This window comes from Phanerochaete carnosa (genome assembly GCF_000300595.1).
Source record: "Phanerochaete carnosa HHB-10118-sp unplaced genomic scaffold PHACAscaffold_10, whole genome shotgun sequence".
Taxonomy (NCBI): domain Eukaryota; kingdom Fungi; phylum Basidiomycota; class Agaricomycetes; order Polyporales; family Phanerochaetaceae; genus Phanerochaete; species Phanerochaete carnosa.
Genome location: NW_006767637.1, coordinates 83,029 through 105,202, shown reverse-complemented (window position 1 = coordinate 105,202; position 22,174 = coordinate 83,029). Strand labels below are relative to the sequence as shown.

The 22,174-nt window shown below is 54.5% G+C and overlaps 6 protein-coding genes across 6 annotated transcripts; 3 read left to right on the top strand and 3 right to left on the bottom strand.

Annotated features, from left to right (window-relative positions):
• Positions 1 to 401: 401 nt before the first annotated feature.
• On the top strand, positions 402 to 3,246 carry PHACADRAFT_212790 (uncharacterized protein; the record flags this gene model as incomplete). Its single annotated transcript, XM_007399969.1, has 12 exons — positions 402 to 589; positions 647 to 756; positions 806 to 884; positions 938 to 1,027; positions 1,076 to 1,141; positions 1,198 to 1,309; positions 1,370 to 1,487; positions 1,551 to 1,781; positions 1,836 to 1,957; positions 2,010 to 2,390; positions 2,450 to 2,575; positions 2,629 to 3,246. The coding sequence occupies 12 exons, from the start codon at positions 402 to 404 to the stop codon at positions 3,244 to 3,246; spliced, it is 2,241 nt and encodes a 746-aa protein (XP_007400031.1).
• Positions 3,247 to 4,393: 1,147 nt separating this feature from the next.
• Positions 4,394 to 6,708, bottom strand: PHACADRAFT_128456 (uncharacterized protein). The gene is made up of 11 exons (XM_007399968.1): positions 6,535 to 6,708; positions 6,364 to 6,466; positions 6,179 to 6,307; positions 5,984 to 6,125; positions 5,822 to 5,920; positions 5,676 to 5,772; positions 5,495 to 5,621; positions 5,329 to 5,442; positions 5,111 to 5,273; positions 4,805 to 5,060; positions 4,394 to 4,751 (listed from the first exon to the last, which is right to left on the bottom strand). Exons 1-11 carry the CDS (start codon positions 6,612 to 6,614, stop codon positions 4,580 to 4,582), a joined length of 1,482 nt encoding a protein of 493 aa, XP_007400030.1. The 5' UTR covers positions 6,615 to 6,708; the 3' UTR covers positions 4,394 to 4,579.
• A 1,473-nt stretch (positions 6,709 to 8,181) lies between these two features.
• Positions 8,182 to 9,600, top strand: PHACADRAFT_262741 (uncharacterized protein). The gene has a single exon (XM_007399967.1). It carries the CDS (start codon positions 8,364 to 8,366, stop codon positions 8,823 to 8,825), a length of 462 nt encoding a protein of 153 aa, XP_007400029.1. The 5' UTR covers positions 8,182 to 8,363; the 3' UTR covers positions 8,826 to 9,600.
• A 2,296-nt stretch (positions 9,601 to 11,896) lies between these two features.
• Positions 11,897 to 15,117, bottom strand: PHACADRAFT_187528 (uncharacterized protein; the record flags this gene model as incomplete). Its single annotated transcript, XM_007399966.1, has 3 exons — positions 13,067 to 15,117; positions 12,741 to 13,014; positions 11,897 to 12,602 (listed from the first exon to the last, which is right to left on the bottom strand). The coding sequence occupies exons 1-3, from the start codon at positions 15,051 to 15,053 to the stop codon at positions 11,897 to 11,899; spliced, it is 2,967 nt and encodes a 988-aa protein (XP_007400028.1). The 5' UTR covers positions 15,054 to 15,117.
• An 83-nt stretch (positions 15,118 to 15,200) lies between these two features.
• On the bottom strand, positions 15,201 to 15,979 carry PHACADRAFT_75372 (uncharacterized protein; the record flags this gene model as incomplete). Its single annotated transcript, XM_007399965.1, has 2 exons — positions 15,201 to 15,803; positions 15,860 to 15,979. Coding segments are annotated over 2 exons (723 nt in total), but the record flags the coding sequence as incomplete, so codon positions are not given.
• Positions 15,980 to 17,194: 1,215 nt separating this feature from the next.
• On the top strand, positions 17,195 to 18,781 carry PHACADRAFT_262736 (uncharacterized protein). Its single transcript, XM_007399964.1, has one exon. The coding sequence runs from the start codon at positions 17,301 to 17,303 to the stop codon at positions 17,580 to 17,582; it is 282 nt and encodes a 93-aa protein (XP_007400026.1). The 5' UTR covers positions 17,195 to 17,300; the 3' UTR covers positions 17,583 to 18,781.
• Positions 18,782 to 22,174: the final 3,393 nt, after the last annotated feature.

The window sequence follows — 22,174 nt, the reverse complement described above, 5'->3', positions numbered from 1 at the left end:
TAGAGAAACAATACTCTCGCTGCTGCTGCTTGCGAGCATGGCATTCGAGTCTATACCAAGACCTACGACAATATAGTCCGGGAACTATGCAACGATGACCCTATGAACCGGCTCGACCAGTCCGTCGAGGCCAACGATAGCAGTTAGTCACTTAATGCTCTCTCGCACGCCCGTCTTGACAGAATCCCAAAGACACCATTATGCAGCACCGTGGATGGTATTCTGGTTCGTACGCCGCTAAAATCTACTATCCAACCGCTCCAATCGCTTCTCAGGTGATTTGTCCTTCAAGTGCAGTCCAGACAGCGCCTTGTGCACCTTCGCTGTAAGCCAAAGCATTACATGTTCTTGCTGAGTCTCCTAGACATCCACGCCCCGTTGCTCAGGTTGGAGAATGGAATATGTCTGTCTTCTACCAGAATGACGAAGGTCACATCCGCGAATGGCGCCGCGTCGACAATACGTGGCACTCCACGGACTTTGTCCAGCGGGACGCCATACGCGGCACCAATCTCGCCGTGATCCACTCCGCAGATGCACAGAGTATCATGGTGTTCTATCAAGACAAGGAGGGATGGATTTGCTACCGGTCAGTGCCCACACCGCGCATGATGGAAAGCATACTCACATTGCTGTACACACATAGTCCTGCCACCTGCGACAAGTGGTCCGCGACCGGCGTCGATTGGTCTCAGCAGAGTGTTCGCGTCGTCCAGGCTGCCGCCGGTACGGGTATCGGTGCGACTGCTTGGGATAGTGAGTGCGATTCACACGGCACTGAGAAAGCAGCTAACAACGCCCGCAGACCTCAACCAGATCCGCGTGTATTACCAGGACAGGGACCACCACGGTCGCGAGTACTGCAGAACGACTAAAGCTGATTGGTAGGTCGCGAAGACTCTCCGGTGCGAATTAAATTCTCACATTTGCGACACAGGTATATGTCTCCCTTGTGTCTGAACTATCTGCGCCCCATCGGTACCATAGTCGCCACGTCATGGAGTGACGCCTCAGGAACTGAAATTCGGTGAGCATGCTCCCGGATGATCAGCGATTGCTGCCTGACACCACGCAGCGTCTTCCTCCAGGACGACACGCACATGATTGTCGAGCGGTGCTACAGCGGCTCGGAGTGGGATTGGTAAGTCACCAGACGTGTCTACCTTAGCACTGCCCCACTCACACCTTTTGCAACAGGGGAAAATTCTTGTATCCGGATCTCCCTCGCACGGACGTTATTGCTCTCTTCCGCCGAGTCGAGTCTTCGCCGGGCTTCTGCCTCCAGGTCTTGTGGGTCGGAGAGGACCAAGTACGGCGGAGGATAACCCGCTGCTGGAGCGCTATGGTGACGCTGATTCCGTCCCTCTAGAATTTGTACCAGCACGTGATCGGCGCTGGTTTCAGCCACTGGCAGCAACCAACGGCCATTGCTAGTCTCCAGTTTGTGGGCGAGTATGCAGGCTCCCGGCATGGCACTGAATTTTCTCGTGAGTGCCCTCTCGGTCTGCCTGCCCAAAGAGACCTGCTAACATGCACGATTGCATGGCCAGACCTTGTTCTGAGCATCATGAACAAAAGGATTGCGAAAGTCATCATCCGGTCTGGAGACATCATTGACGCCATTCAGCTTGTCTTCACCGACGGCTCGTCTACGCTCTCACGCGGCGGCCAGGGCGGCTCCGAAGACGAGTTCGCCCTTGAGATCGGCGAGGACGTCGTCAGGATTCTGTTTTCTGCAGACGCGAAAAATATTCAGCGACTTCGGTTTGTCACTTCGCTCGGTAAGCACACCTGTCGTCGTCAGAAAGCGCGCCTGAGCTACCTCCCACTTCCAGGCCGCTGCTCGCGTTGGTACGGGAAGAACGGGGCTGAAAAGGAGTACGAGTGGACCAGAGGTGGTCACTCTGCCCTCGCAGGCTTCACTGGCTCCACCGGGAAATATGTTAATGGGCTTGCAGTGAGTCTCGATGCATACTAGAGAATCCCACTTTGATCATCGCCGCTCGTAGCCCCTCTGGTCTGACCGCCGTAGCATGGCCAATCTTGAGAAGCTCGAGGACTTAGAGGACGAGGTCAGAGAGCTTGACGAGGGGCTTGCGAGTATCCAGAACCGGTTTTTAGCTGTGCTGGAGGTGTCCCAGGAATGCTTACAGAGTCTCAAGCCTCTTCGCACCAATGCTATGAGCAGTATCGTCCGCTTCGCAGAGTCTATCGAATACCTCCACGACCTCACGAAAGCACAAGGTGATGCGCGACTGCGGATTACAGATCGGCGGGCCAAGGCTGTGAGCGCCCAGATGCAAGTCTGCAAGCATGAGTCAGTCGAGGTCGAAGCCAAGTGTAGCGAGCTGTCGAACGCGCTGAACAAGATCGCGCCGGAAGGGAAAGACGTAAGCGTCGCAGCTCCCACCTTGTGTCATGGAGCCCTTTGTAGCTTACCGATTCTCAGCTGCACACAACACTTTCGGCAGTTGTCAGCGACCTGGCGAACACGACGAGGAGAACCAGCGAGCTTTTGGCTGTGGCCACGGACGCGCGCAAGGATCGCCTCGAGTTCCAGAAGACACAAGAGCACGTTATCTCGACCATGTCTAGTACTCCATTATGCTCACCCTGTTCAGGCAACAGAGTGCGAAGGCAAAGGCCGATATCGAGAAGTACACAGTGATGGTCAAGAACATTGAAGCTGGGAAGCCGGCTCCCGCTACAGAGCGCCCGCTTACTACTGTGAGTGTACCCTGGGACGCTATACCTCTGACTGACTGCGGGTCGAAGCGATACAACAAGATGTTCAGCGAGGACAACGAGGAGGTCGGCAACACCGAAGACCTTCGCAAGCATCAGCTCGAGCTCGCCGCCGCTGCGATCGACCTTGGGCTCGCTAATCAGCGGGCTGAGAAGGCCGCCAGTGCGCTCAAGAAAACCGACGAGCGTCTTGCGACGATTGACCGCGTGCTCGTCCGCGTCGAGGCTCTGACCAACGACATTCAGACGAAGAAGCCCGAGATTGACAGCCTGCTCGAACAGACGACCGGCTCGCTCACGAGGGCCCAGGAGCACGCCACGCTGCTGGAGTCTTTCAAGGTCACGTCTATAGATATCGACGCCAGCACATACGCGAGAGAGGCTGCCGAGAAGCTTCTACCGGTCGTTCAGCATGCGTTCTCGTCGCTACGCCTCAACGGTTCGGTCGAGCAAGACCAGGTTACGCTTGCAGTTATCAAGGATATCGCTGAGGCCAAGTAGTCATCTTCGACGTAGTCCATTTGCCGTTCTGTAATCTTCCATGTACAAGTAGCTTTCTGCTTATCTGTAACCTGTGCTAGTAGCGTGTCATCTAGAGCCGTCTGGCGGAGCATTTCTGCCCACGAAACGCTCCTCTGATCTTGGAACAGTTTATGACGGACCCTTCTCCGCGCTCGCCCATGAACAGCTGTTCCAAACCTCCTGTGAGATATCGCTTCGATCCCACTGGCACCCTGTCAATAAATGTCTCTAGAGTTAAGATTATGCTGCTGCGAGGACAATGATCGGCGACACTAGAGGTGATCCGTTCTCGTGAATATTCCTCGGATAATATACCCGTGAGTTACAAGCTGGAGTCCGCTGGACAGGGTCCGTGCGTACGAACCGCGCCACGAAGTGTTTGACTGCCATTTCAGTCCAAATATCATCTCTGCCGCCTGGCAGCTTTCGGGCGATCAGATCTCGAGCTCTCGTTCTAGCGCCTGACGGCCATTCGCGTTCTTCTCTTGCATATCCAAATCGTTTTTAGTCATGATCAGCAATGGAGACTGGAGCAGCGTAGTAATCCGCGGCGCATTATTGGACGCATCCCACGCCCCACCCGCCTTCTCCGCAGCTCCGGTGGCTTTGGTTAGTATCGCGATGCGACAAATCTCACGAAAAATGCCGCTCCATAGAACGCTGCGGGCTCAGAAAACAGGGACCTGCTCTGTCGGTCGAGCGCTGCAGTTACTAGACATGTTGAAATCGCAAGATGAGATATACCGTTGGCATAAGGGAGACATCCTTGAACACCTTCCAACCAGCTGAGTCTACGTTCTGCGTTATGGAAGCCAGCATCAGAGGAATCTGGTCAGTGAGAACCGCCGAGGCATCCACCGCAACAGAAGGACCGCTGGCCGGGCTGCCGTTCGCCTCACGCGGTTCTACACCATATGACGCGGGTGTCTCCTGATTTGATGAATGGCGCAACAAGACCAAGTATATCAGAATATACCCAGCAGATGACTTGAAATGACCGCTGGTGCTCGAAGTGCGATCGAAACGCGAGCTTCAAAGGCCAGGAACATCTCCACACTGCTGAACGCGTTGATGCTTCAGTCGTTCTTTGACAATAACTGAGATTATTGATATATATCTCCAAAACTGGCACAGAGTCCAGATAAACAATACGACCTACCCGAGTAAGCTACCAGACGACGGACGAACGTGATCTGGTGCGGTATCGAGAGCTCAGTCAACGCACCTGACCTGCCATATCATGCCCACCATCTGCACCTGCAGCGGTAATCACATAGTAAGTGAAGATGATGCCAGATCGTCTGAATGCGACTCAGTCCTTCCGCTTCCTAAACAAGACCTTCGCTGTTCGGTTGGGCAATATGTTGGAGCTAAAGCAAAATCCGGGCGGGATCTCTCCGGGCTTCTCCATGCGGATGTCGTACGTCATCACAAGATGCGCCATCATGCTCTTCAGCTCGTTCGCGGCGAAGAACCGTCCCGGGCTACGGTGATACTTCAACGCGCCGAACACGGTGACTCCAGAGGTGAAACTCACCAAGCGTGCTTCCCGGCGCCAAACGGAAGGTACTCCATACTTGTGTTAACCATCTGGTGCTTCGTGCCTTCGCCCGTCTCGTCGGGCATGTTGGAAAAGCGCCAAGGATCAAAGATGTACGGATCGTCGTAGTACTTGGTCTGGTCATGCGTCGCCATTTTCGAGGTTGAGACGTGGCTACCTTTGGGGATGAACGTGCCGTCCGAGAAGGTAAAGTCCTTCAGTGCCTTGCGTTCTAAGAATACTGTACGAGCGTCTCAGCATACGCGTGATAGTATGAGACACAGGACGTACCGCTGATGATACTGTCTAGCCGCTGGCACTCTTTCAGGAAGCTGTCGACCTTGCGCATCTTCTGCAGCGAATCCTTCGACCAGCCGTCTTCTGCAACGATAGCTTCAACTTCCTCCCGCAGCGGCTTCATGTACTCTGGGCGTGCTGCCAGGTGGTACAAAGCGTGAGTGAAGCTCTGAGGTGCGAAACAGTCAGCGCGCAATGCTAAGGGGCCAAGGCCCGCTACCTACCATAGAAGACGTATGAATAGCAGCAAAGCAGACTATGAGCACACGGGCAGCGAGGGCCCTCGGTTCACGCTCGATCCCTTCTGCAGCTTCCATGAGCCACTGGAGCAAGTCATTCTGATCCGTAGGACTTCAGCTGCTGGTCGGGTAGCAAGACAGCGTGACTCACAGGCTTGTCTTGCCAGTCGTCTCCGTATTGTTCCATCATGCTTCGCCGCTCTTCGATCGTGGAATTCAGCAAAACGAGCGTACGGTCAACGGTCTTGTCGATCTTGTTAATCAGGCGGTTCACAATCCTGCAAGGCATCGCTCAGGGAATAGTGATCTCCGAGTGCGAAGTAGCGACTTACGGTTTGAGGGGAGCAGGTACCATGTTGAGCGTGAGCCCAGTCTTGAATACGTCCGTTGTGTAATTGATGCTGATATCCAAGAATTCTTGGTTGCGGCCTAGTTCACTGTCAACACGACTGCGGCGGAGGACAGCGATGGCGCTTACAGAGAGGGAGGCCAACGAAGATGCGAGCACTCGTCCGAGCGACAACCTGCATCATAGTATCCAACGCGGGCACGGCTGTCCATTCTATGCAAGTGGAATCTCAGCTGAACGCGCGATAAAAGGACAGAAGAGCTGAAAACTTGCCATCTGTCGCAGGGATACAGTGCGTAAACGCGTTGCATATCTCGTCGTAGATCTCTCCAGAAAGGGTGCCCAGATTGCGTGTAAGCGTCGTCCGGATGATCGGTATGTGATAGAAATCGTGTGCTACTGCGGTACTCATCGTGTACTCGAGCTCGAGGGCCTGCAGAAAAAATCACGTGACTGTCCAAACGAGAGTGAGTCATGAATGCTGACCTCTGTCGTGGCTTCGATCAAAGATAGCTCGTCATCCGGTGCACGCCGCAGCTCATCAAGGAGCTGAGGGTCTGAAACGATATAATGCCAATACCGGCGAGTTGCTATCCTGAACGGGCCCCCGTCGAACTGCCACGTCGAAACCCTTGTCAACCCCAACGCAACGAAAGACATAGCCAGCATACCTTTGCGTGCCCCTCTGCAAGCATTTCCTGGCAATTGGTCATGAATCTGATTGCACCCCAGTAAGAGAGAAACGGTGCCGTCGGTCCGAGCGCAGGTACATTCCTGAGCTACACGGGAGGTCAGGATAGTCTTGGTGGCACAGGACCGGCAAGTGTTCACTTGCCTTGTACTCTTTGAACCAGTTTACGAGGTACAATGCCGTCCCCAGCAGGATGAGGCCGTACGTAGACGTTGGCGAGTCCAAGAACATGGTGGCAACAGGCAAAGATGGTCTACCGCTGCGGACAGGCAACCAATTTTTGGCGCTGGTATTTAAGCGAATTTTCTAGCTTTTCCCGGCACACCAGGAACAAAAAGTAAAGATGAGAATAACATCATACGGTAAGAAGTTGTATGAACAGAGTTTGCTCCCGTGTGTTATTATGGAAAATACTGTGTTTTAAAGATAAATTCACGAGAAAATGCGCAAGATAATCTACTGGCTCTGATTCTGAAACCGAAAAACCCGCACCATCAGAAGGTGTATGATGTGGTACCTGGACATACTCCCCGGGACGGAAGATGAAGCGGACACGCAGGAAGGATGAGATTTGATGGTAGGCATGGATGGGGCGATAAGATAAAGGAGAATAGCGGGTATGTCGGATCAAGTCGGGTTCGAGATTTGATGCCTGTCCCTGCGCGGGGCCCTTGGTTTAGGGCAAGTCTCAGGCACCTTGAGCACTTTCTCAACATCGAGTCAGATGGTCTCCGAGGAGGAGAAGTTCTTGCAGGGGTAAGCGTACGGTGTGTGGTACGGAGGCATGAGGACCGAGCCTTAAGATAGACGTACACCGCGACGGCAGCGAGCGCTCTGAACTTGCGCGAGTTGACCTCTGATTCAAGTAGCATTGATTCTGCAGGTGCTCAACAGAGCCTCCAACGGCGGCGTACAGGTCTGCGGGTACATCTCCGCGAACGCCGCCGCGACACCGCACCGGAAGCACGGCTGAAATCACCGAAGTCGGCTCCTGCGAGACACGCTTGAGGGCGTCGCGCGCGCGCTGCATGGGCGGTACGCCCTCCCACACGTGGGCGCCGAGCTCGTTGACGAGGACGGCAGCTGCCAGGACGCCGGCGGAGCGCTGCTGCTCCTCGCGACGACACGCTTCCATCCGCTCATGTGGCCATTCACCTGCACACAGCCAGATGTGCATGTCACCGCACCAGACTTACTATACCAATGCTTGTGTTGTACCACACTCCGGAGACATCCTAGACCCTTTAGTGTGCGATCCAGACTGGTGTACGTGGCCCAGTGCTACAGACATGCAGTCCTGATGGTCTGGACTTGCATGTACCGCCCAATGCGCGGAATGGGCTGCTATCATCGGTCCCAGTGGTATAGACTCACAGTGGACTGGTCTGACAGAACGCTTTTTCCAGATGCCAACTTGCCGATGTCATTTGTACCGTAGATGTAGCATCAAAAGTTAGCAGGCTGTGTTACTGTCTCCCCTCTATAGGATGCTTCAAATTCCCAATATTACAGGTGAACGAGTGAATACCAGTATTCTGCTTACCTACAAGCTCAACAGAGACCTGGTTCCGGTGTTCCCGCGCCACGATGCCTCTGCTTGCCGCGTAGAGCAAGCGTCCGAAGAGTCACTAACCCGAGCATTCCCACGAACTCGTGCTCCCTGCATCGCCGGCCGCGTCTTCGACTCTGTCTCCCGTATGTCGCTTGCTACATGTATTATCATCTTTCTTATCATCTTTCTTACCATCTCTGAACCTTCACAGGTTTATATTACTTCTACTCACCCACCCTGTTTAGACCAGACAAAGATCATAGAGAACTCAACAATGGTCGCGAAGGATTATGTGAACGGCGAATACGACAACGAGCAAGGGTTCGATCCAATGGACATGGTTCGCTTCTGCTACCTTCACATCCGGCTTTACACGGAGCACGTGAACGAAGATCCACGGACCATGAAGATGCTGTTTTTGTCGGGTTATGGCGAGACGCTTCCTAGGCCAACCGTGTGGACAAGCCTCTGGAACATTCAACAAGATAACTGCCGCCTTACGCAAATACTTTGCCGAGAAAGGATGGCAAGCCGAGGGCACAAAATTCTATTTGTGGGTCCCTACGTCTCTCACTCCGGATGAACTGCTCGCCGAAGATCAAAAGCTCGCCGGCCACTGTCTTGGGGTCATGGAGTCGTTTGAGCTCGGCGGCGGCACGTCGGGTTCCGACGTACCTGGACACAAGTCAGCCTTCCCAGATGGACTCATCGCCGCGCTCGGCCTCTTCATCTTGCCAGAGGACTACTCGAGATACCCGAGGCTCACGAGGCTCCAGGGGCGGAAGCACCAACCGGTAGTCGGGCCCACGAATCTCTCTAACTCCGCGGTTGCGCCACCACCAACGGGTGTCGCCGCGCCGCCGCCGGCCTTGCAAGTTAGTGCGGGATAGGCTGTCGCAGAAAGGGAGATCTAGTAGCATTATCCGATACGCGCGGGAGCTGCAGGCGGATTTGTGCGCTGCGGGGAGGAGCGGACGCGCAGAGGAAGGGCTGGCGAACGAAGAATAGCGCGCAATTAGTCGTAACGCCTCTTATAGGGCCTAGGTGCGCTTTGAAGAAGCCGGCGACGTACGACGAGATGAACGAAAAGGACGGTGCAGGCGGAGACGATGTGACGAAAGATGAGCCGGGCGAAGACAATGTGTAAGTTGGCGAAAGGGGATGTTGACACAGCTCTAGCGAGAGGAAATGCCAGAAGTAAGGTCGAAGGTCGCAGTGAGAGGCTCGCATATATCTAAACTTTGCTCCTCTGAGGATACCGAAACGCTGATTTAGCTGCAAAGATACGTCGGTACGGTAGTGCATGCGTACTCAGCGACGGAGTTGAATGTCGTGCGCGGTATCGACGAGCTCTTCGGTCGGCCGGCGTATAAGTTTGTTTGCTGGGCGAGAGCACGCAGCGGACAAGTTCGGAGTTTGCCGTGAAAGTAAACTAGAAGAGGCCAACAACATTGGACGAGTCGGCAATGATGATACCGTACGTCGATGCGCTGCCTGCGGTGGACTTGAGGCCACTAATTTGCGAGTGAAATGAGCGGAGAACTGGTTGCATGTTAAAGTTGTGGCTGTATGCGTAGTTGACTGTGCGGGAAGCTTGTGTATGTCGAGATGGTTATAGCTGCACCCGGGCACAGCCGAGAGCTGGACCTGCGAATATGTGCCATATCTGTTGGTGAGAGAGATAGGGAGCAAGATGGGGTGCTACGCACCAACATATCGTGTCCTTCGTCCAGCTCTCTATCAGCCATTCAGCCTGCGCTCTCCTCTCTGGAGGCGTCAGGCGTGCAGCTTAGGGGACCACGGGTAGAGCACCTCAAATTCACAGTGGTACGTAACCGATATCAGGACACACGCGCAGTACAATAATTAGGCGTAGCAGCATGTAGGCAGTGGCTGACACGTACTAAGCATGGTAAGCGGCTGCAATCGCACAAGCGGCCTAATTCACGGTTGCGGAGAGCTTTCAGAGTCGTGGGTGATGGCGTATCACAACGGTGATGATGAGTTGTCGTCTAAAGCGGTTTGGGTATATACATAACGCGGCTAGTGTTATTGGGAGAGGTCGAAACTCGTGACTCGGACGGGACGGGCGCAAGCTCAGGTCGTGGGAATGAAATGCCCGATTTGGATGGCCGAGCTATCGTGGTGTCGGCCCTAACTCAACCAACAATTAGCCCAAGCGTCGCGGTTAGTCGGTCTGCGAATCTGCTTGATGTCCACTGTCAGCCAGACGAGTGCTCTCCTTCGCGCAATTATCAGTTTATGACCTCCCGTCTCATCTGTCATGCAGTCGTGCTCGCCAGGCTGAGCCCGAGGGCTCTACTGCGAGCATAGGACGAAGAGCCCGCGTAATCTAGGAGCGCGCACTTCTCATTGCTCATTATCTACGTCGGCTTACTCTGTCTTTCCCCAACGAGACGGTCCAACAACGCCCCGCCATCAAGCGCAGTGCGGATCAGCGCCCTTTCTGAATTGGGCAGGAGCGGCAGAGCGGATCACGGTGTTCCAGATTCTCACGCGCCTTGTTGACATTCACGACGCGTCTTCGGCTTTGATTATTTCCCTTCATCCCTACTGCCATTTTCCCTCATCGCTCTCCTCTCCTTTATTTTTGCATCAATATACGGCCCATGTGCCAGCCGTCGGAGGTCATCCTGGAGGACGAGACGCAGGCGCCACCTCGACATGGTCTGAGGGCGGCAGGCTCGCGCACGCAAATAGGAAATCTTCCATCGGTGAGCTAGTTCGCCTATTCATTGCCCGTCAGAAGGGAGACCCGACGAGAAGCTCTCACGGGCTTTCTATCATCGCAAACGGATGAACAGACCCCGATTTCTCGCTGTTCCTTCGCGCTTTGACACTTGTACTTATAACGCCCCAGAACCACAAAGACGGGACAAGCACCCTCTTCCCCTTACTACTATCTCAAAAGCCTCCTCATATATGCTATTCTCACGACGAGCGCGACATGAGTAAGCGAGAGTCGAGCTAGTGAGCTAATCTACGAATATAGGGATTTGGACAAGATGCGACCACCCACACGGATGTGCGTATATGGAAGACGTTATGAGGGGACCCGAGCTCGGACTTATAATGCCAAGGGTGATGGGCGATAAATGACCACCGGTACCGACGTATGTCAATTAGAGAGGGAGTTGCTAGGTGCGTCTGATGCGCGTGTTTAGGAAACAAGTGCTAACATTTAGCTGTCAAAGAGCAAAGTCACTGAAAGGCAATGCCCAAGATGTAACATAATGATGGGTTCGGCACAACATGGTTAGAAATTGTCGTCAGACATTGCCTCTCGTGATGTTTTTTGACAATGTTGTAGACGTATTCACGCGACCTGCCCCCAGCCCAACATGCGCGGCTCTGGACACGGTGCGACGCCGCGATCCATCGGTACCTCGAGCGCACTAGCAACCCTGATATCTACTACCCAGACATCAAAGGCGATTACTGCTCGACACCCTCAGGTGGCAGGCCAAGGGGCAAAAGTGGAACGAAGGCGGAATACTCTTCGCCATTGGTCAAGCCTGTGATACGTCCTATTCGGCGCGCATTGCATACTTGTGTGTACACGGCTAGCATAGCTCGTAATTCATCCTGACGTTCTTCTTGTCAGGAACAGCTAGCTTTCAGAAGATTGTCCGGCGCACGCGTAAGATGGTTAGTAGAGGTTACGACGCGGTCCCCCAGCTTCGACTCCAGCGGACGAGGAGCCGAGGCTCCCGGATGAGCTGTTCATGTTGCGGAGTATCGTGAGACATTTCAGGCTTCCGAGTTTGAGGACGAAATTCGGCGGTGCATGGTGCAGCAAGGCACCAGTGGGCAGACAAAAAATAACAATTTCATGAGTGATCAATGGTACGAAGCGAAGGCGTGTTAACGGGTACATCTGACTCGATTACGATAGAAGTGTAATACAAAACATGCGATTTCTGTACGTTGTAATCCGTGTCTACTCGACAAATTTCGTGCCGACCCCGTCGCGGCCCTCAATGCCGTCTCGTCCTGGTGGCTCATGCCCACTTCCACTACTGCCGTAACCTCCGACCTCGCCACCGACCTCGCCTCCTCCGCCCGGCGGGCCGAGGTGATCTGCGATGGCAGCTTGCCTTTCGTCGACCTGCGCATTGTCTTCGTCCGGCCCACGTTCTGTCGCATCGCCTTCGCTCGCAACGCCCCCTTCACTTTCGTCGTCTTCGGTAGCTTCGTCGCCAGCTTCGTCAAAGCCCACCTTGCCTCTCACAGCCGCGCCATCACGAGCGGCGCCCGGTTCGTCGTTCATCGGTCCTTCCTCTGCGCCTGCGTGCCCTCTCGTACTCCCCGCGTCCACCCGTGACTCCTCCGCGTCCCGAGCAATGTGGTGAGATCTCCCGTTCGACTGCGTCGAGGACGGTTCCTCCTGCGACGGCCCGTTCTGGGTCAACTGGATTGCCGGTTGCGAAGACGGCGGGGGCTCGGTGACGTCCCTCAGCGACAGCATATCCGCAGAGCCGGAGGGGCTTGCGGTCCTGGATGCTGGCTGTGGCAGTCCAGGTCGCTCTCGCTCCTGGAGCCTAGCGAGCCTCGGGTACTTCGAGACGTCTTCTGGCAAGATGAAGAAGCCGAGCGCGGCAATGAGCTCGTCCGGGAAGGTTGGCTCGCGCGCAGATGCATCGGGGCTCAAAGTACCGCCACCGCGCTCGACCGACTGCATGACATCGAGGCACTCTCCGGCGAGCCGTCGGTCGTCGGCGAGCAGCTCGTCTGGTGTGCGAGATGTAGGAAGATAATAATGGCCTTGCACATACTCAGCATACCACCCCTCTTCTGCGGAGTACTTGTGTAGAGCAGCGCTTGTTGCATCCCAGAGGCTCGTCCATGTGACTGGCTCTGGAAGTGTCGCACTACGATCCGATAGAGACGACGCTATGACAGTCGGTGGGCCCCCTTGGATGTGCTCCGCATATAGCCGGATGTGAAGGTAGCAGAAGCGGACCATGTCTATTGGGATGTATCGCCCCGTGTCGTCGAATGTGCCGTCCTCAAACTGGCACGCAACCGTCGCTGAATTCTCCGCAATCTTCGCCTGGTCTGGACAGAGCAAGTGAATAGAACGGCTGCGAATAAACACTTCAGAACGTACCATGGGTACCGGCAAATGCATCCATGCACAACTGCAACATATATGTACGCGGAGCATGTGTAAAGTGATGTAGCGATGAAAACGTGTGAGTTAATGCGAGGAGATCCCATTGCTCGTTCCCCCAGTATGCGGCAAGACTTGCAATCCCATTGTCTCTCCTAACCATCCTGTCTGACAACTCCCAGAGAATATGGATGCACTCATTTCGACCATTGAGGGTACGTGGACTATCATACTTGCTATCAAACAGTAACACTGAGTGGATAAGATTCCAGATGTCGTCTAATATTGGACGTGCCATCTGGTGCTCGAAGAGGTCCGGTTCCTGAGACAGCATTGTATACAGCGATGGTGGTTGCACCCCGGGGCTGGGAGAGGTTGAGCGGTATGGGCGAAGGAATTCTGAATACATGAAAAGCACCGTGAGCAGACATTCATCGTCTTGGCCACCGTGCTCATAGACTGGTTGCAGCCGATCGGAGAGCGGGCGGAAGACGAACGACTTCTCGTCAGGGCGTGGGGATATCCATCGAGCGATAGACAAAACTGCGCCCTCCCATTCTTCCTTATTATGGGCGAGAAGGCGGCGGAGACATACCACTGCAGAGTTGGGGAGGGGATACGGAGAAGTGGAGAGAAAGAGCAACGTCAGCTTGTGCAGCCAGTCGGGACTCGAGATGAGCAAGGAGCCGCTGGGATCACGGCGGTCTGCCAAGTCCACTAGCATCTCCATCAACGTGTCCCACGTCCGGCGGGATATCGATGTGAGATCTGGGATGGCACGCAGCCTGACAGGAAGGAGGTATTCAGCACCAGCACCGAGGCGGCTGACGATGAGATGAATGATGAAAGAGAGAGATTGCATAGGGTCGTACGTGGACTGCTTTAACATATTCCGCACTGTTGGAAGCAGGTTGTCGTCGGTCATGATGGCGGCTATAGATAGCAGAATGTCCTTGTCGCCCTGGCTGGCGCGCTCATCGGCTCCAGGTATCGGACGAAATAACGAATGAAGGTTGAACTCCTGCTCATTAGGTCGTGAAGTTATCCATTGCGCAACCGGCATCGCTGCAGCCAATACTGGTGCATCAGGAAGAAGGCCCCGGACGCATGCCAGGGCGAAATCGAGGAGAGGATATGGGGAGGTGGAGAGAAGGAGTAATGTTGTCTTGTGCAGCCAGTCAGGACTCGAGTCGTCCAAGGGCCCGCTGGGTTGGCGGCGGTCCGCCAAGTCGACGAGCATCTCCATGACAATGTCCCACGCCAGCTGAGACAACAAGGTGAGGTCCGGGATGGAGCGCAGCCTTACCAATAGGATGTGGCTGGCATCAGTGCCAAGGCGTCCGACAATGAGATGAGCGATGCAGGAGAGAGATTGGACAGGGTTGTGTGTTTGCTGCTTTAACAGATCGAGCATCGTCGGAAGGATGTTATCGTTGGCCAGGATTGCAGCTATGGGTAGCAAGGCATTCTCGTCGTCTTGGATGCCTTGATCCGAAGCTAAGCACAGTCGATCGAATAAGGGACGAAGGTCTATAGCAACTTCCTGTTCGTGGGAACGCGGGCCTATCCATCGAGCGAACGCGTCCGCGCCTTCAAGCGATCCTGATGCAGCCATGAGACGGCTGAGAAGACATGCCTTCGCAGAGCTAGGCAAGGGGTAATGAGAGGTGGAGAGAAGGAGTAAGATTGTCTTATACGGCCAGTCGGGGTTGGAGACAGGTGGAGGCGAGAGCTGGCGGCGACCTGCTAAGTCTGCTAGCATCTCCATGAAAGTGATCCATGCTCGCCGGGACAGCAACGTGAGGTCCGGGATACGGCGTGGCCTTGAGGAACGGAGGTACTCGGCCTTGCTACCAGCGCGGCTCGCAATCAGGTTGACGACGAAATCGAGTAAGTTCGCAGGATCAGAGCGTTGCTTCAACACATCCCACATCGTCGGAAGCAGGTTGTCATCCGCCATGATCGCGTCCATTGACAGTAGCATCTCCTTGTCATCCTGTTCGCCAGTGACCACCTGGTCCTCTTCGTCATCAATACTCGCGACCGGGGCCGACTCCGAGTGTCCGATCGTGCTCGCCAGGTCCGCTAAAAGGGAGGTCAATGATCGGCGCATCTTCATCGTCATTCGCGTTCTCGCGGTCCGCATGACAGACTTGAGCAGCGGCATCTTGTATGGGCATCGTGGCGAGACAAGAGGTGCGAGTGTAGCTGCAACAAAGAGGAACGCCCAGCCAGAGACCAGCGGTATGCACGTGAGGCCCATCTGGTCGTCGACATTTGCCGTGAAGAAGCAGAGGCCAAGGAAGAACAGGCCGAGCGACAGTTGGAGAAGCATCGGAAGCACAGCCGCGATCTCGAAGACCTTCCACTTCCCCAGTCCTGGTTTGCGGTACTGGCGTGCACGCAGGCGCTCCTGTGGTGAAGTGTATTCGGATGCGAGATACTCGCGCAACCACTGCTTGACCAGCATGCTGAATGACGCTGTCGCGAGACTGATGATGAGGCTCGCGAACCACAGGCCGTTGACACGGACGGCCCATAGCGGAGCCGTGAACTGGGGAGGCGGAGATGGCGGCTGGGCGGTGGAGTTGAGGGTCCCGGATGTGATGGAGTAGCTCTGTGTCTGATTGGCGATGCGCTCGAGTAGGAAGGTCATCTGAGTGTTTGGGTCGGGCTGGAGGTCTGTATATGACTCGATGACGAAAGCTGATAGGACGGCCGAGTACAGACCGGTCTGTCGCCGGATATACATATGAGAACGTGACAAGGGCAAAGCGTAGATCAACTCACAAATACTAGAAGTGTGTCAATGTCTTCCTTACAGTCCTGGACCTTGTCTTGGTCGAATTCGTGCACGGTCTTATTCATCGTCTGCCACCCGGCTGGGGGTGATACCTCGATATAGCGTACACCCCCGATGGGCTGTCGGACATATCCCCGTCAGCCCGATGAAAGCTGAGATGAATATAGGACGTACCGGAGGTTCTTGCTGTGACATGTTTGGTGCAATAAGGAACGGTCAGGCTCGTGAGTGCTTAGCGGTGGAGGTAGTGACGGAGGCAGAAGGAGGGAGCGAAAGGCGAGGGGTCGCGAGCATGTTGGATCACTTCCGCCAGGCCGAAGCACGCGCGAGAGGCGTGTTCACGGCCACAGCACGGCGACTAACGACTCAACCGTTCGCGCAGTATGTCACAAATTATTAGCGCCTGGCGCTCGTATCTGACACCGGTGCAGAGAAGATCCTGACAGTCGAAGTTCTACATGCTGTGTGTCTGACATGTGGCAATTTCGGCTCTGTGGCTGTTATTGTGCAGGAGTACAAGGACATTGGAGTAGTGCATGCTTATATTGCTGAGCACGCCGGCGTAGTACTCGTCAGGACACCGACCGTAGCCAGTAACACACAATCTGGTACATTGGCCATCGTCAGTGTAGGCCCTTTGTGCTCGCGGCTGGAACGTGCCACGCACCTTTCACCGTAGTCTCGTTCCCTCTCTTCTGGAAGGTGTTCGCAGAGACCGCACGCAGTGCGGTCAGTAAGTAATGTTAGGAAGGGAATGAATACCTGTCAACGAGTTGCTATCAATCGAGCTGCAGAACTCTCTGCACGCCAATTCAAACTCCGTTTGTTATATGGCTCATAGTATTGATAACGGGGCCGAAATGTCTGGAACCGAGACTACTTTGACCGCACTCCAAGACGATACACACAGCATTCCGGAAATGAAGTGCCAAACCATTTGACAGCAATAATGCCTGTGCGGCCGCCGTGACTGCGGCACATAGAATTAATAGCTTGTGGCAGAGATGTCAGGCAAGATCATGAGGATGGGCATCGTAGCAGCCAACTTGAACACAGCTGTAACAACTTCGCGCTTCAAGGCACCGCTCGCACGGCACTCGCTCGTGGTGCCGTCTTCCAAAAGACGCAGTTCAAGGCGTGCAGAGGAGCCGCTTTCCGCTAGGCAGTGTGCTGGCTCATCTATAGTTCTTAGTAATATCATAAGACTTGCGTTGTAAGCTCATTAAGCAAATAATTGAAAGGCGATAAGGAGACTGCTTACCGCTTTGAACGGGAGTAAGCGAAGTCGCTGATTGGGCGCTAGCGCGCAGTTTTGGCTAAGCCAGCCTTGTCCTCGAACCTCCGCGACGACCGTGCAAGCCCCCCGTCCCTCCTATGTTACTCTATGACAAGAACGTGACGGTTTTATGTTGGCTCCATGCCTCTCACATGGCTAGGTCTGAAGGGGTCGTTGCCACGGCCGGACCAGCCATGACTCTCAAGGCCGCAAAGATGTTCGCGTCGATCGGTCTCTCTATCGGCTCGTCTCAGTATGTCCTCGCAGGTCCTCGGTCTTCATGTTATCATTCATGGATTGAACGCAACGTAATCTCGTACCAGGAGGTGACTGCCCGTTTCTCGCTAGTGGGTCACCTCGGTCCCGAATGTATCCTGGCGCATGGGGGAGGAGATATAGGCGTTGTTCGCGGACTCTTGAAGCACGAAATGTAGACGACGTGGAGGTGTGTGACATTTATGGGGCTTTCGTGCGTGTATTTGTTTCATTCTATCTTATTCGTTTCCTTACATGTCGGACAACGCTCGACGACCAGTGCACCTGGGCGGGAGCATTACCCTCCGCGTTTACGACCCTACATACGACATCACCGTCATCCACTAGCCCGGTTTGGCCGAGTCGCTGTCCCGGAAGCAGAACCTTGAGCACCTGTGCAGCGTGTACTACCGCGGCCGTCTGGCATCAACAGGCCGTCTTCGTCCCTTCAACTTACGCCATCGCGGCGCACCAGTACTCTCAGTCTTATGCCTGCTCTCGAACCGAAGGATGCTAATCCCAGAGTTGTGCTGTGTTGCCGCCTTGCTCCGACACCGGACCCGATGGGCATGTGCGCGGTCTCTCTGAGCAGCACCTTCTACGATGCCATTTGGCCGCTCTAGGTAAGCGCAGCTGCTTTGTCAACCCCCTCTCCCCCTTCCCGGGCCTAAGCCGCGCGGGCCTTGAAAACGTATTGGTTGACACGATGGGCTCAACTAGATGGAGTACATCGTCGCGTGTAGTGCAGCCATTGTGGTCGTCTCGTCTCGGCCGTGCCACTTAAGCGCACACATTCGCAAGCCGATCTCCTGTCGTATGCGCCGTATATCGCAAGCCTACCATGATGACACTCGCACTCAAGACGATATCCACGCGGCAGTAATGCAGACCATCTCGTCGCACTGTCACATGTCGTTCGCATTCAGTCATACGTCTGTGAGAACGCGCCTAAGACCAGCCAGTGACAGAGTTGCTCTCAGACATGGGCCCGCCGGCAATGGAACTGTCGCAGGCGCGTCCAATGATCCAAAAATCCTCAGACGCTTTCGCTTTCACCTCTGACTCCTTCGGCTACACGCCTCGAGAGGAGGTTGACTTTGCAAGTTCAGGCGCGAGCAAGTGGGGAGTCCGCCCTGGCTGGCGAGATAACTAAAGGAGTCGACGGTACTAGCACACCTCTCTTCGCACAGATCGGTGCGCTCATTCAATCATCAGGATATGGCACTGTCTCCTATAGTCGTATACACGATTTTTGATGTGTTATAATGAAGTGATCACATCTGCCGCTCCCTTCGCATTTCCACAAGATCCGTTGGACTCGACATGCATGCAGAATTTGTAGGTAACATAACCTGTATTTGTGAATATTGATATCCTCGTCTCATGTTCCTCCGATGTTGTGCTCTGTGTATGCTATCTGTGCACATTTTGTCTATCTGAAGCGAACCGCCCAATTGTAGGCCGAGGTTTAGGTTGGCGGGGGCCCATTACACTTTCATCCATATCACGTGAGTCACATCTGTCACGCTGGATTTGGCGGGCCGCAGAGCTTGTAGATTCAAAATACCCGTCCACACCCATGAGCACAACATTTCGAGCACCTTAAATTCTAGCAGTAGCTCGTATGCATGTTTTCCGGTTACTTACATTTTCCAGCATTGCTCTCCTTCCGTGTATTTTGAGTCAAAGGTGTCCCCGGAGCGGCTGATTACATAATATCAAATAATACTTAATTACCGCTCGTCGCGCGGTCACAGTCGCGCTGCCCTGCCGTCGCGCCTTGAAGCCGATCTCTGGCCGTCGGGCAAGCTATGGGCAGGCGGCGGAGGCAGGCTGAGGCAGGCTGCGAAAACCTAGTGCTCGCTCGGGCGGCCAAGCGACCGAGGAAGCAACCTATCGTGCAGACCAGAGGTGGTAAGGAAAATGTAAGTAATGCTCTGAAGGTATTGCACGTGTACTCACATATAACAATGTCAACAGTATATCAACAGCTCGTCTTCAGGCATGATTGGGAGCCAAAGACGACACGGAGAGCTATCAGCGAGGGGTTACCGAGGGTCCATGACATGGGAGCCGCAGGGCCACGTAGAGCGGATCACGGTGCTCTGGTTTCTCGCGTGCGCGCCTTGCTGGCATTCGCGAGTCGCGACGCGTCTTCAGCTTCGTTTCGGTCCCTTCGTTCCTGCCGTTGTTCCCTTTTCTCCTTCAACGATCTCTTCTCCTTTCTTTTCGCACTGATGTATGACCCGCGTCGGCCACCGGAGACCCTCCTGGACGGCGTCGACGTAGGCACCACCCCGACTTCGCACCTTTCCTTTATACTTCAAATGACACCTGGACGTTGGACCCCAACCGGCATCAGTCGCCTTGTCTTCCCAGCTTGTTTACAACACTCGGGCCCCCGGGTAGAGAGAACGACGGCAGTAAGCTAATCATACTTTGTGCTTATAACACCCCGTGATACATCCTGACGCCGCCCTTGTCAGAAACCGCTATCGTCCAGGAGATTGCCCGACGCTCGCGTAAGGTTGCCCAGTTTTAGCTCTCATGGACGGAGAGCTGGTGTTTCTGCATGACCTGTTCGTGCTGTAGAGCACCGCGAGTCATTTCAGGCTTGCGAGTGAGGGCGAAATCTAATGGTGCAGATGGTACTAATGGGCAGCCTGAGACGAAAGACAATAATTTCACGAACATTCAACAGTACGAAGCGAAAGCATACCAGCGAGTAAATCTGACTCGAATGCAACAGAAGTGTGATACAAAGCTTGCCGTCACTGTACATTGCGATTCGCATCTACTCGGCAAAGTTCGTGCCACCGTCGTCGCGGCCCTCAACGCCATCTCGTCCCGATGACTCATGCTCACTTCCACTCCTTCTGCAACCTCCGACCCTGCCTCCGCCCGGCGAGCTAACGGGATCTGCGATGGCAACCCGCCTTTCGCTGACCTGCGCACTATCTTCGCTCACAACGTCTCCTTCGTTTTTGTCGTCTTCTGTCGTACCACCGCCAGCTTGAAGCGCATCTTGCCTTTCGTAGAAGCGCCACTGTGATCGGCACTCGGTCTATCGTTCATCGACCCCGTTTCCGCGCCCTCTCGTACTGCCCGCGTCCACCTGTGACTTCTTCGCGTCCCGACCAATGCCATCAGAAAAATGATTCAGAGTTTGGCAGGTCTGCCAATGCCTTGCAAACTTTGTCGGTCTGATTTCACCTTCCATTAGTAGATCTGGTTGTCCTATGTGTTCCAAACCCTGGCAGACTGGTATGTCTTCCAAGCCCGACGAGGTTTGGCAGGTCTGCCAAGACACAGCAGCCCCGGTAATGTTTTCGCTGTTTTATTTCCGAATTCTTTGTATGCACTCGCAGATTAAATTTGGGCAACCACAAATTTGTCAAGGGTTCTATTTAATGGTACATGATGCAACAATGAATATATACATGGTCCTAATTATCGACACAAGTGAGCCGGCGAGACTGGCAGCATGCGCGACTACATATTTACGCCCGAAACTGGGTACCAGATGACCGGGGGCTCCGGAGTGGGGGCTTGGAAGCGCATTGTCGTGTACCTACTGGTGGCTCTGGCTGCCGCCCCTAAAACGAAGCGTAAGTGCGACAGCGGATAGTGTAGGGGGCATATATTTACCGAGGATAAGACAATGCGCTGGGCATAGAGATGGTGGTGAGAGGGAAAGGGGAGCTGGGGGAAAGACGCCCCGTCGGTGCCCAATTATTGACCTTGGACAGAAAAGAAAACGGGCAGCGAAAAATGAGCTAGCGGAGGTAAATGGTACCTAGTATTTGTTTGTAGTCGGTGACTCGGATGTGACTGAGTTGAAGTGATGTCACCCTGGCAAGAGATGATCGAGGCAAGTCGGTTTACTGTAGCACCTATACTTGGCGGAAATTACATGCGTATGTATACCTATACCTGACTGCTATCATGTTTACAAGCTTGCGTCGGTCTGTCATCGTCTGCTATGATACTACTGGGAATTGGATCTCCGACTAACTTCACCTGCTCTACCGCTTTCAAAATGTCGGCGGGCCTTGGAAAGACTGCTATTTTCTGCTGATGGCTACGAGACCTCCTATTCGACTGCGTCGAGGACTGTTCTTCCTGCGGCGTCCCATCCTGTGCTAACTGGATCGCCGATCGCGAGGACGGCGGGGGCTTGGTAACGTCTCTTGGCAATGGCGTATCCGCAGAGTCGGAGGGGCCTGCGGGCCCAGCTACAGGTTGTGGCGATCCAAGTCGCTCTCGCTCCTTGAGCATCGCGAGTCTCGGGTACTTTGAGACATCATCCGGCACGATGAAGAAGCCGAGCGCAGCGACAAGCTCGTCTGGGAAGGCTGACTCGCGCGCAGATGCATCAGGACTCGAAGCGTCGCCACCTTGCTCGACCGACTGCATGATGTCGAGGCACTCTCCAGCGAGCTTTCGATCGTCGGCGAGCAGCTCGTCCGGTGTGCGAAGTGTTGGGTGATGGTAGGAATATCTCACGTACTTATCACGCCACCTCCTCTCTGCAGAATACTTGCGTAGGCCAGCGTTTGTTGCGTCCCAAAGGCCCGTCCATGTGGCTGGCACTAGAAGCGTCGCGCCACGATCCGACGGAGACGACGCTATGACAGTCGGTGGGTCCCCTTTGATATGCTCCACATATAGCCGGATGTGAAGGTAGCAGAAGCGGACCATGTCTATTGCGTCGAATCCTTCTCGGTTGTCGAATATGCCATCCGCAAAGTCGCGCGCAATCCTCGTTGAA